At 40.6% G+C, this 12,557-nt stretch overlaps 1 protein-coding gene across 7 annotated transcripts in view; it reads left to right on the forward strand.

Moving 5' to 3' along the window:
• The window catches only part of LRRC9 (leucine rich repeat containing 9), an 89,474-nt gene that overhangs the window by 58,415 nt on the left and 18,502 nt on the right, over positions 1 to 12,557 (forward strand). For 5 of the 7 annotated variants that reach the window (XM_039538305.1, XM_039538304.1, XM_039538306.1 and 2 more), the window contains exons 27-30: positions 2,869 to 3,005; positions 3,987 to 4,204; positions 4,395 to 4,463; positions 6,306 to 6,431. In XM_039538305.1, the coding sequence (XP_039394239.1) occupies positions 2,869 to 3,005; positions 3,987 to 4,204; positions 4,395 to 4,463; positions 6,306 to 6,431 (550 nt within the window). Of the gene's footprint in view, positions 1 to 2,868; positions 3,006 to 3,986; positions 4,205 to 4,394; positions 4,464 to 6,305; positions 6,432 to 11,652; positions 12,081 to 12,557 lie in introns of those variants that run through there. The other 2 variants (XM_039538310.1, XM_039538309.1) reach the window with 2 other exon arrangements.

A 12,557-nucleotide genomic window follows, 5' to 3' on the forward strand; every position in this document is an offset into this window, starting at 1 on the left:
AGTTATCTGACTCCATGGTCATTGGTTTGATCTGGTATGGCATGTTTATAGGTCTTTAATCAGGCCTGTCAGGGACATTAAGTACTTGAAATCTTTAAAAACTGTAAAAAGTCCTGCTATAATATTGAATCACTGTAATCTGGATACTGAGGTAATAGTACACCTCTTTGTACTATTGTACTTTGTACTGTGAAAACTCAGCTACTTTTAGACATGCAAGTATTCTGATGGCAGTCACAACCACTTATTAGAATTTGTGAGCCCCATGCCATAGTGACTGATTCATGCTACTATTTGTATAATAGAGTCAAGCAGTGCTTTTGCATATTCATCCAAACTTCCTTCTTAATATTATGTCTAGTCAGAGCAATCTTTTATCTACCAATAATCCCTTCTCCTATCCCATCTCCTAAAAGAGCTCTTTTTCTCATCCCCTGCAGCAGAAATCCATACCGATTTTTTTTTCTTTCTTTTGGCACCAACACATTAGGTCAGTTTATGTCCTGAAGAACTTTTTCAAATCAGCTTTCAGTTTGCATTTCTCATTTTTGCATTCTAACAGGACTGAAACTTCAGGAACATGTCAAGTTTCATTCAGTCAGGTCTTTACAACTTTGACAGTGTCTATAGCCAATTTCAGTCCAATCCCATCAGCCAAGATTGCCAAACTGCTCCCCAGAGTTCCCTCCATGCTTTTAGGAAATATTATTAGTGACAGAGCAGCACAGAGAAATGTAAGATTTGGTTGTATATATGTGTATTTCTCAAATGAGTGTCCAGCGCTTCCCTCCTCCATTTTTTGTGTTCATTTGGCATATGTATGTGTTTATTTTTTGTCCCAAACTCTCCTCCTTCTTATAATATGATTAATTTAAGGGACAGTAAGATTCAATTGGGAATGGGAAGCTTCTGTACAAAAGGCATGCGTTTGTTTTTAGTTCTTTTTGGGGGAAAGGGTACTGGCTGAAATAGGCATGTGGCAATTCTTCAAAAAGAGTCATATTTTTGGAGTTTGTTGTACCCTATCCCACACACATCCACATCATGTACTATTTGAAAGCTTATTTGATGTATACTAGGATCACGTGTGATGTGGAGCTGTCGAGTGGTGTCGTAAGGTTGTAGGCAAGGTGAAACAATGGTACCCAAAATAAGAAAGATGTCATTCTTTGTTCAGTTCCAAAAATACTGCACTATGACTAATTTTTATTAATTTCAGCACCATAATGTTGTGTTTTATTGCTGCCAAACAACAATGCCAAACAACAATGTATTATAAGATTTTTATTGGTTTTGCATGGACAACTATTTTATTCAGAAATGATTAAGCAGTTTAGCATGCAGCAAAAATGGCAAATATCAGCATTTTGCTGTATACTAACAATGTTTTCACATTGCATATTCTTAAATAAAAAAGTGTCTCACAAGTGTTTACAAAAGCATTTCAATTGAAATGTAGTGACCAGATCTGTCTCGTACTGAAAGTTGTGCACCAGTAGCAGTAGATTGCTGACCAGTTTGTACTGCCTAGTGGGTAGATATAAATGTACATTTATGTAGGTTTTAATTTGCAACTGCTATGTATACAGTGCTAGCCTTTGAAATATTCTAGAAAACTAGCTTTTTAATTCAGTGACGCTTATGCAAATGTAACCCTTCTGCCAGGTGGAGCCAGCTGCAACAAGGGCCAGGTTCAGTATCTAGGGGTTCCTTTTCAACAATACAACCAGCTCGAGCCCCCACCCAGTAACCTGGGACAATTACACACCACCCCCTGGGCGCCTCTAAGAGGCAATACTTCCCCTCTCGCAAGCACAGAGTCTGAGGGTAGCAAAAACTTTTAATAAAAGGAGGGAAATAACTCAGAATTAATTTGGGAAAACACTGCAACTAGGGTTCATAAACAAACCATGAGCAAAAGACCCACCCCCAAGTAAGTTGGGCAGTGTCCTTTTTCCCCTCTGGTTCATAAGTCTAGCAACCCAAAAGTCCCTTAAACATTCCCGTGCCTTCTCTGCACCCCACTCACAGTTGCTGTGCTTGGCCAGTGCTTAAATTCTCTCTTCCAGCTGATTTGGTTCATAATTATTAGATTTGTGAAATTGGCTTTTTTAAAGCATTAGGTATGTTATAAATCACTGGTTTGAACTTTACTCTACACATAACAGTGTAATCAAGTCATGATCACTTGCACCTAAGCAACCACTAATTTTAGTGGTTTAATGAGAATTCAGGTTGCTCTGCACCTTCAGGAATCATTCAGCTACCTGTGTGACTGGGTCATGAGGCAGTGGCAAAGCTGAAATAATAACTCAAGAGTTCCTGCCAGTGCCTTTCTCAATCTATCATACCACACTCCTTCACTATGGTCATATGTTACAAAAATGAAGCTTTTATAAGTAAAGTAGTAAGATATTGCATGCTGCTGTTTGGTTTTGCCACACCATCACATGGCTGTTGTGAGAATACAGGCAAAGGTTACATAAATATTTTACTAAATTAAACAGCAATTTCCAGCTGTTCCCATTATATATATTCAAGCCTTTTGTGGGCAGAAGAGTGGTTTTCCATGTTTGTTTGATTTCCATGGTCTGTATCCAGTAAAACCTGGCCTATCTTCCGTAAGCACAGAAGTCTGTATAAAGCTATTGAAACTTCAAAAACTAGATTTCTTTCGGTGCTTTTTAGTCTTTCTGTAGTAGACAGGTATAATTTCTATTGTACTGGTCCAGTTAGTAAATTCCTGTTTACCTACATAAAGTGTCTATAACTGATACTAATGGGAGAGAAATGCTTAAATTACTGTTTACAGGGGGAAATGTTTGGAAATTATCTGGCCTCATGTTCCTACTTGCTTCATTGTTTTAGGGATGCAGGATTTGGTGAAAATCTGCCCCCAATAATGCAAAGTTTAGAAGTTCTTCATTTGGGCTACAATGGAATTAGTAACTTGGCCCAGCTACAGCTTAGTCGGCTAAAAAATTTGAAATTGCTGTTTCTACAGGGTAAGTAATAAGAGCATTTGTTTATATTTGTGCAGCCAGTATATAATGTTCTACAAGGAAGCTAACTTTGATTCCAGTCCTGCAAACACTGGCCAACCCAGAGCCAAGCTCAACTCAACTATGGGGATGCTCTAATTTATGCCGTTGGTTTAGGGTTCTTTAGGTATAGTATAGTGAACCTCCCCACACCCTCTCATAATCCCTCCCCAACCCTGACACACCCCTACATTGAAAAGAGAAAGGACAGCGAGTGCAGAAAGATGCCTCTGCCAGTTTTATGCCAGGGGTATTCCCTTGTGCCAAGGAAATTCCTTGCTGGCTATTTGTGGCTAGAATCTGTCCCCTTTATGCCCTGGGGCTGAATCTCAGTTGAGAATCTCGCTCACAGCACTTACTCCAATGAGTAGCTCCATGGACATCACTGGGACTACCCATGGTAGTAAGTGCTTGTAAGACTGGAACCATTAATTGAGAGAGCTTGATCCTGACAAATATGATACCATGTCATTAAAATCCAGCTATTTTACAGCATTTGAACAACCATGATGATTTGATCTTAGTCTTCTTCAGCAGCCTAACTATTAATTAGAAAGATAATTTGCTTTAAATAAAGATTAGCCAAGCAATTTTGGACAATCAGATCTCTAGAAGCATGGAGGAACTTCCTTATAATATAAAGCAAGATAATACTTCCCAAAGGAGAAAGTTCAAGGAGCAACACTGCACTAGCTGTAATGGTATAGAGAAGGCCCATTGGGCACTCAAATTCATCCTTTTCTGAACACAGTAACGAAGAGGCACTCTGTGGTATTGGAAGGCAGTACATTTAAAATGAGTCAGAAGAAATGCCTTTTTACACAGTGTATAGGTAATCTGGGAAGTTCTCTACCACAGGCTGTTTTTGTTAAGAGTTGTTTTGTGCTACAATCAAATACCAACTGCATTTCATCTCACTTCCCACATATAATCTTGGTTCATCAGGTAATGAAATCAGTCAGATCGAAGGACTTGAAGGTCTACAGCTTCTGCAGGACTTGGTGTTGGATCATAACCGTGTCAAAACAATTGCAGAAGGCTCCTTTGCTAGACAAAACTCCCTTTTGGCACTTCACCTAGAGGAAAACCGACTACGCGAACTGAACAACTTACAGCCTTTAGTAAAATTACAGAAACTTTTCCTGGGACTTAATAAAATTCAGGTAAAATATATTGGTATTGAGACTATAGATTCAGTGGGCCAGATATTGAGATCCTTATTCAGACAAAATTCTCATTACCTTCAGTGGTTTTGCCTGGGTAAAGACCCCTGCATTTGGCCAAAGTAAATAAATTTGGCTCCGAGGCTTTGAAATGTGATAACATATAACTTATTTTTTAACTTGTGAACAGGAATTGTCTGAACTGGAAAAACTTGAAGGTGTTCCTAGTCTTAAAGAGCTTTCAATATATGGAAATCCAGTGAGTATGTTACTTTGTATGATCATGTATACTAGATATATATTTAAGTTTATTGTTGTGGGTAATTAACCTTTCTAATTCATTATAGTTGGGAATTTCTCCCTAATTAACTACAAAGTTCCAGTCACTTACCGTTTTGTAGTCATAATATGGATGTTGATTTATCTCTTAGTGCCTGTCAGGTTGGTGATTTGAGTACAATCATTCTTTTACATATTATTCTTTTCAGTGCTGCAAGGTAAATTCAGAAAGTGAGTGCATGGTGGTGAGCTGTCTTTTTAATATTCCCAAATAGGTCAGGTCTATGAAATAGATCAACAAATATTAAAGGAGATCTGAACAATTTTTTATAGATTGTAAGAAGATGTTCCCTGATAATATTATTATTTGTTTATACAGTGCCCTTCATGAAACATCCATCAGGATTTTTAGGTTTGAATTTGTCTCCGGTTACAGTTGTTTAGCTTCTTCTCTCCTAGAGAACACAACGTTTATAAGATTATAAAATAGAAGTGAAAAACTTGTCCTCAACCATTTCCACACTGAAGGTCCTGTGCCCTTGGTCCTACACATATATAACTATGGATCCTACCAACCCTTACGGACATGAGTGGGTCCAATCAGTCAAATACCGATTGACTTTAAAGGGGCAGGAGTGATCTGACTGGGACCACATGCTTGAGTAAGGATTGCAGGATCTCAGCCTTATGTAATTTGCCTTATAACTAGCACACACACAAAAAGGCACAAAATTATTTACATGTTTATTTTCACCTACAGTTTGGGCCTATAAAAATTAAAGGTCAGTGGCTAAAAATTTGACCTTTAATTTCTTTTTGCCTCAGTTTCTCTCTCTACAAATATGTATACCTACAAAAACCCTTTGAGATCCTTGGATGAAACACACTGTAAAAAGTGAAAGGTATTATGATTTGCTTTTTTTTAAAAATGTGCTAATCGTAAAAGCCACAGTAGTGATATTAGAATGAGCCCTGCAGAATTTTGAGCAGGTGCTTGAAACTGGAACGGTGGCAAAAAATTTCTGTAGACCCTACTGTTGTTTGTTTGTGTTACCTGTTAATAGAGAGAAACCCCTGCAAAGAGGTGAGATTTGACCCTGTAGACAATGTGCTGGCTGTGTTTTGTAGCAGGGTGGAAATGCCATTTCCTCAAATATGTTTCCTGGAGTTGTGAGATTTCTTCAAACTTTCTCTATTAGAGCAAAGTAAAAAAGGAAAATGGATGAGATTCTGAAATGGATGAAAACCCAGCAGAATCAACTCCAGCAAGTTCAGGCAGTAGCCCAGTAAAAGCAGGAAAAAACCTGGGTGCAATTTATGAAGGAGCAGAAAGCCCAACAGGAAGTGCAGGAAGACAAGCAACATCAAGTCCTACCCAAACTTTCTCTCCAGACTTGGCTGTTTGTGACGTTCCTTCCTTAGAATTACATAATTCCAAACCCTAAAACCCTCATTCAGATGGGGCACTCTCACCTCTCATGTCCAAGGTGGTGTTAACAAGGTACACCTGCTACCATGAATCAGCAAGCATCTGTTAGCAGGGTTCAGACACAGGAGAACAGGAGAACCCTATTTACAGATCCTCAGATAACATATTTATCTTTCCTCTTTCAATCCTATTTTGTGCTAAATTATAGAATATAATTTTTATGTCCTCTTCTGTCTGTAACACTGCCTGGGACAGGAACAGAGCATGGTCATCTCCATTCATTTTTGGCTCTGTGGTTTGGTTCAGATATTTATTCTTGAGGCAAGTTATTCTCAGGTTATCCTTCTGGATCAGGATTCCATTTTTAGGATAACTTACGTTCTCTCTCCTCAGGTTACTCGCAAGATGTCCCACCGTCCACTGCTTGTGTTTCGATTGCCCAACCTGCAAGTGTTAGACGGAATGACAGTGAGCACGGAGGAGAGAGCAAGAGCTGAGCTTCATTTAATAGAACAACAAGTAAAGCAAAATTCAACATTATTAGAGTCAAACTGAAATCTTAGAACTTTGAAATGAAAAGACCTGTTAGATCCAGAAGGACCTCTCTTTTGATGAAGGATTGTTTTCACATACACCATTTTGCATTGTCCAATTCAGTCTCAAGTAGTGGAACTTCCACCACTTCACTTGAGAGGCTATTGCATAACCTAACACTGTCAGGAAATTTGTCCAGATATTCAGCCTAAATTTAACCTTAATTTAGTCCCATTGCCCCTAGTTTTACCCATCTTTACTATTCTAATAATTCCTCCTTCCACCCTCAGATATTTGTAGAATCTTAGCATGATCCTCTCTACTTTGTTGTGTAGACTCTTTTAATCTTTCCTCCTAAAACAAATCTCTAGTCCCTTATCATTTTTATGCTTTCCCTATGTTCCCTTCAATTTGTAAATGGCTTTCTAGTAATGAGATGCACAGAAATGAACACGGTACTCTGGGTGCTTTTATACAGCATTGTATAGACAAGGGCTGAGATGAAGAAATCGGGTCGCCACTGAATTTCATAGGCACTTGGGCACCCAACTAATTTAGGTTCCTTTGAAAATCTTAGTCTGGGACTATTACTTTCTACTTCCTGACAACGATGGCTCTGAATATGCTGTCCAAAATTGCATTGGCCTCTTTTGTTACTAGATGCATCACAAACTGGTATCTATTTTGCTCTTCACTTCTTAAATCTCTTGCCACCCATGACAATCTTAAATCTCTTTTCAGAGAAAAACAGGGGTTAGACTGTCTTATTTTGTTTGGTCTGCCTCTCTTATTTATAAGATACACTGTTATTTGGTGAGCCCTTTAGTACAATGATCTTGCCTCTTATTTAACTAACAATATAACTGTGCTCAAGTTAAGACTCAATGATACTATAGCTCAAACAGGTCACAGGCTTGATGCAGAAATTACTGATTGAGGTTCTGTGGTTTCTGTAGGTCAGACTAGATGATCACGATGGTCCCTTCTGACCTTAACATCTATGAATCTAAGATAAATTCAAGTTTTCATGAAATGTGGATTTCCGATGCAGGCTTGATGGGCCAAAACCAGTCTTTGTGTAAGGAGGTATAACTCCATTCATTGTCATGGAAGGCGTTATGACCACTTATAGTAAGGCTGAATTTGGACTGATATGTTCAGGGGTCTAGGGAGACCTTTTGCATGGAGAGAAGTGTATTTATGTGGAACTTACTAATTGCATCCTTCATCTGATACTTATATAAAAAGTTCCAGGAAAATCCAATGTTATTACCATGATGTAATATTGATAGTTACAATGACTTCGACACAAATGTACTGTCCTCTTTGGTTCTGATAATACCAGACTGATATTGCTTCCATCAAGCTTTAGATACAGCAAAGTGACAGAAACAGGACCTGCCATAGGAGGGTTCACTCGCACAGCCTCAGTCATCCTCCTCATTGGATCAGTCCATAGTCCCAGACTCATCTTCCCTATTTCCAGAAGACTTTAAGTCTTACTAAGACCTTCTAAGAGGATGGTTGCAGAAGCTTTGGGCATCCAAGCTTAGTTTGTCCAAGAGAATACTCAAATGTTTGGACATTCTTCAGTCCTCAGCCCCTGGGAGGGTTGCCCTCCCTATAAATGAACCTCTCTGGGAGCCAGTGAAGACCTTGCGGCACATGCTAGCTTCCTTAGTTCCCTTGACCAAGCATGTGGTCAAGCAGTAGTATGGGCCCCATTCAAGGCTTTGAATATTTCTCCTCTCTCCCGGGTCCAAACTCCCTTGTGGTTACTGCCACAGACAAAAGGACACAACAGGGAAGGTAGAAATTGATGCCCAAAGAGAAAGACTCGTGTTACATTACGCTCTTTTTGGGGAAGGGGAGATCTGTACCCCAGCCATCCAGAGATGGAAACACAGGGGTCAGCAACAATATGCTCAATACTCCAGCAGTATTTCAGGCACCTTGCCTATTCATGGCAGCACGCCTTTGCAAAGAGGAGGCATAAATAACAGAGGAGGTGGTTCTCTGGTTCCACTTCTAACCAGCCAGCTCATCCTCTAGCAGCTTTGGGCAAAAAGCCCTTTTGCCTCAAGGACAGCATTCTAATCACCAGCAATCTCCCTCTCATATCCCCTTTCTCTGGGGACAGACTGTCTCACTTTTGCTATGATTGGGAAGCCCTAAATGTAGGCAGATGGGTCTTAAGCACTTTGAGAGTGGGACATACGATCTAAATTCCTCCCATCCCTTTTCAGGGATCCATCTAAAAAATTGTTACTTCATCAAGAACTTCAAAGGTCATAGAAGAAGTCCTTCTTCAAAACTGGGGATGATTTTATTATTCCCGGTAGTTTCTGATCTCCCAATTGAAAGGCGGGGTCTGAAACCCATACTTGATCTTTGAAATGGCAATGAGTACGTCATGTATATTAGGTTTTGTATGGTCACCCTAGTGACCCTCCCCTCTCACCTGCCCCTTGTTAGATCACAAAGACTGGTTTGCTGCCCTCAGTCTTCAGGACACCTACTTCCATATGGCACTGTTGCTGAGCCACAGGAAGTTGCTGAGACTTGTAATAGCAGACAAACATTAGCAATACACAGTTCTCTCCTTTTGCCTGTCCCCTGCCTTGCATGTATTCACTGAATGCCATATCTCAGGAGGGAGGGAATGTCTTCCTTAACAGGACTATTCGCTTGTGCAGGGCAAATTGGAAGACCAAGTCCTTAGTTATGTCCAGTTTATACCATGTCTCTTTAATCATCTGGGACTCATCCTATACAAATGAAAATCCACATTAGTTTCAACACAGAAAATAGAGTTCATTGGGTCCCTACTCGACTCCACAAGTTTGTTGGCTTTTTTCCTGAAGGAGTGGTTTCAGACGATTCACCAGCTATGCCTGTGCTCAAATCTTGCCCCCTCTCCACAGTCTGAGTATGTTTGAAGTTGCTGCTCCACATGGCCCCTTGTACTTATGCAATTTGGCATGCGAGCTTGTCTCCATACTCTTCAGGGAAGATTAAAATCGGTTTTAACGCCCAAACTGTCATTCTTTGCACATTCTAGGTTGGGTGCCTCTGGCAGTCCTGGCATCCCTAGAGCAGCAGACAGATCAGAGCAATGTTTGTGCAGTTGTACATTTTGCTCATTTCCAGCCCTCCCTGCCCCCAAACACAACCACAGTTATGTTTGTCTCGATGATAGGCTGATGTGCATATCTGGGGACACTGAGAGCCCAACCTTTGTGGAAAGAACAAGAGACATAAGAACATGAGAATGGCCATACTGGGTCAGACCAAAGGTCTGTCTAGCTCAGTATCCTGTCTTCCAGCAGTGGCCAATGCCAGGTGCCCCAGAGGGAATGAAGAGGTAATCACGTGATTCATCCCTGTTGCCCATTTCCAGCTTCTTGCAAACAGAGGCTAGAGACACCATCTCTGCCCATCCTGGCTAATAGCCATTGATGGACCTATCCTCCATGAATTTATCTAGTTCTTTTTTGAACCCTGTTATAGTCTTGGCCAGGAGTAGGCAACCTATGGCACGGGTGCCGAAGGCAGCACGCGAGCTGGTTTTCAGTGGCACTTGCATTGCCCAGGTCCTGGCCACCAGTCCGGGGGGCTCTGCATTTTAATTTAATTTTAAATGAAGCTTCTTAAACATTTTAAAAACCTTATTTACTTTACATACAACAATCATTTAGTTATATATTATAGACTTATAGAAAGAGACCTTCTAAAAACATTAAAATATATTACTGGCACGTGAAACCTTAAATTAGAATGAATAAATGAAGACTTGGCAACCACTTCTGAAAGGTTGCCGACCCCTGGTCTTGGCCTTCACAACATCCTCTGGCAAAATGTTCCAGAGATTGTCTTTGCGCTGTGTGAGAAAATACTTCCCAGCATTCTGTTAGCTTTTCTGAGTGCCACTGCACATTGAGTGGATGTTTTCAGAGAACTATCCACAATGACTCCAAGATCTTTCTTGAGTGGTAACAGCTAATTTAGACCCCATCATTTTATATGTATAGTTGAGATTGTTTTCCAATGTACATTACTTTGCATTTATCAACATTGAATTTCATCTACCATTTTGTTGCCCAGTCACCCAGTTTTGAGAGATCCTTTTGTAGCTCTTCACAGTCTGCCTGGGACTTAATTATCGTGAGTAGTTTTGTATCATCTGCAAATTTTGCCACCTCACTGTTTACCCCTTTTTGCAGATCATTTATGAATATGTTAAATAGGACTGGGCCCAGTGCAGACCGCTGGGGGACACCATTATTTACCTTTCTCCATTCTGAAAACTGACCATTTATTTCTACCCTTTGTTTCCTATCTTTTAACCAGTTACCAATCCATGAGAGAACCTTCCCTCTTATCCCATGACTGCTTACTTTGCTTAATAGCCTTTGCTGAGGGACTTTGTCACAGGCTTTCTGAAAATCCAAATACACTATATCCACTGGATCCCCCTTGTTCACATGCTTGTTGACCCTCACCTTAAAGAATTCTAGTAGATTGGTGAGGCATGATTTCCCTTCACAAAAACCATGTTGACTATTGCCCAACAAATTATATTCAGCTATGTATGACAATTTTGTTCTTTACATATCATGCTACATATCAGTTTTCTAAAGCTTTGAGCAATTTACAATGTTTCCCACCCCTTTCTCCTTTTCATCGGGGAGCTTTTCCATTTGTGTATTTACCAACAATACAACAGCAATGTATTATGTGAACAAGCAGGGAGGAACTCAGTCCAGTCAGCTCTGTCAGGAAGCGATTAAGCACTTTTGCATCAAGGAAGACGTCCCGATGACCGCTCACTTACCTGGGTCCCAGAATCAGCTGGTTGACCACCTCAGCAGGAATTTCTCCAGAAATCTCAAGTGGTCTGTGAAGAACAGCATCTTGAGGTCGATTTTCAGGGCCTAGGGCATTCCATTTGCAACTAATGACAACAAGAAATGCTCACAATTTTGCTCTCGGGTGGGTCAGTCCCTGCTCTCTCACTGATGCCTTCTAACTGAGCTTGGGGTTTGTGCTAATCTATGCCTTCCCTCCCACTCTGCTCATTCCTCAGGTCTGTCTCAAACAAACAAGATCACGCCAAACTGATACTCATTGTGCCAGCCTTGTCGCGATAATGTCAGTTCTCCAGTCTACTCAGTCCAACCTCTAAGACTTCTTCCCCTCCTTCTAGATCTTCTGTCAGAACATTGCGGTCAGATGTGGCATCCAGATCTGGGCAGCCCGTACTTCATGGTGTGGATGCCGAATGGTTAGATCAAGCAGAAGAGAGCTGTTCAGAAGCAGTCCAAGTTGTGCCTGTTGAACAGTACAAACCAATGCACTGGATCAAACCTACTTGGCCAAATGGAAACACTTCTCAATCTGGACTGCTGGTCAGGGAATTTAGCCAATGGAAGCCCAGATTCAGGATGTTTTAGAGTACCTGTTACACTTTAAATTGTCAGACCTTTTTCTCAGCTCTCTGAGGGGCCACGTAGCAGTGGTTTCGGTGTTTCAACCCCTGATCCAAGTAAAGGTTTTGGGTTTTTTTCCCAACTCTGTGGTAGTTAGGTTTCTGAAAGATGTTACTTGCCTCTTCCCTCTAATAAAGAACACTGCTCCTTTTTGGGACCTTAACACTGTGCTCACTGCCCTCATGGGTTCCCTGTTCGAGCCTAAACTGCTCTCTCTCTCTCTCTCTCTTTGACAAAAGATTACCTTTCTTGTTGCACTAACATCTGTCCAAAGGGTAGATGTACTTCAGGCACTGGTGGTAGGACCTAGAATCATAGAAGAAACATAGAAGATTAGGGTTGGAAGGGACCTCAGAAGGTCATCTAGTCCAACCCCCTGCTCAAAGCAGGACCAATCCCCATATACCTCCATATACCCAGTTTTTCAAAGGCAAAGTAACCTTAAGGCCACATCCAAAATTAACTAAAATGGTAACAAGCAATTCATCTCAACCAAATATTATACTTGCCTCTATATTTTCTGAAGCCACAGTCAAATATAGGTGTCTGTGCTGTGTGTCATTCCTATGGAAGAAAGTCTGTTTGGAAATTTGTTGATTTATAAGCTTGAAAATTATGATTT

The sequence above is a fragment of the Mauremys reevesii genome, linkage group 4, assembly GCF_016161935.1.
Source record: "Mauremys reevesii isolate NIE-2019 linkage group 4, ASM1616193v1, whole genome shotgun sequence".
NCBI classification, from domain to species: domain Eukaryota; kingdom Metazoa; phylum Chordata; order Testudines; family Geoemydidae; genus Mauremys; species Mauremys reevesii.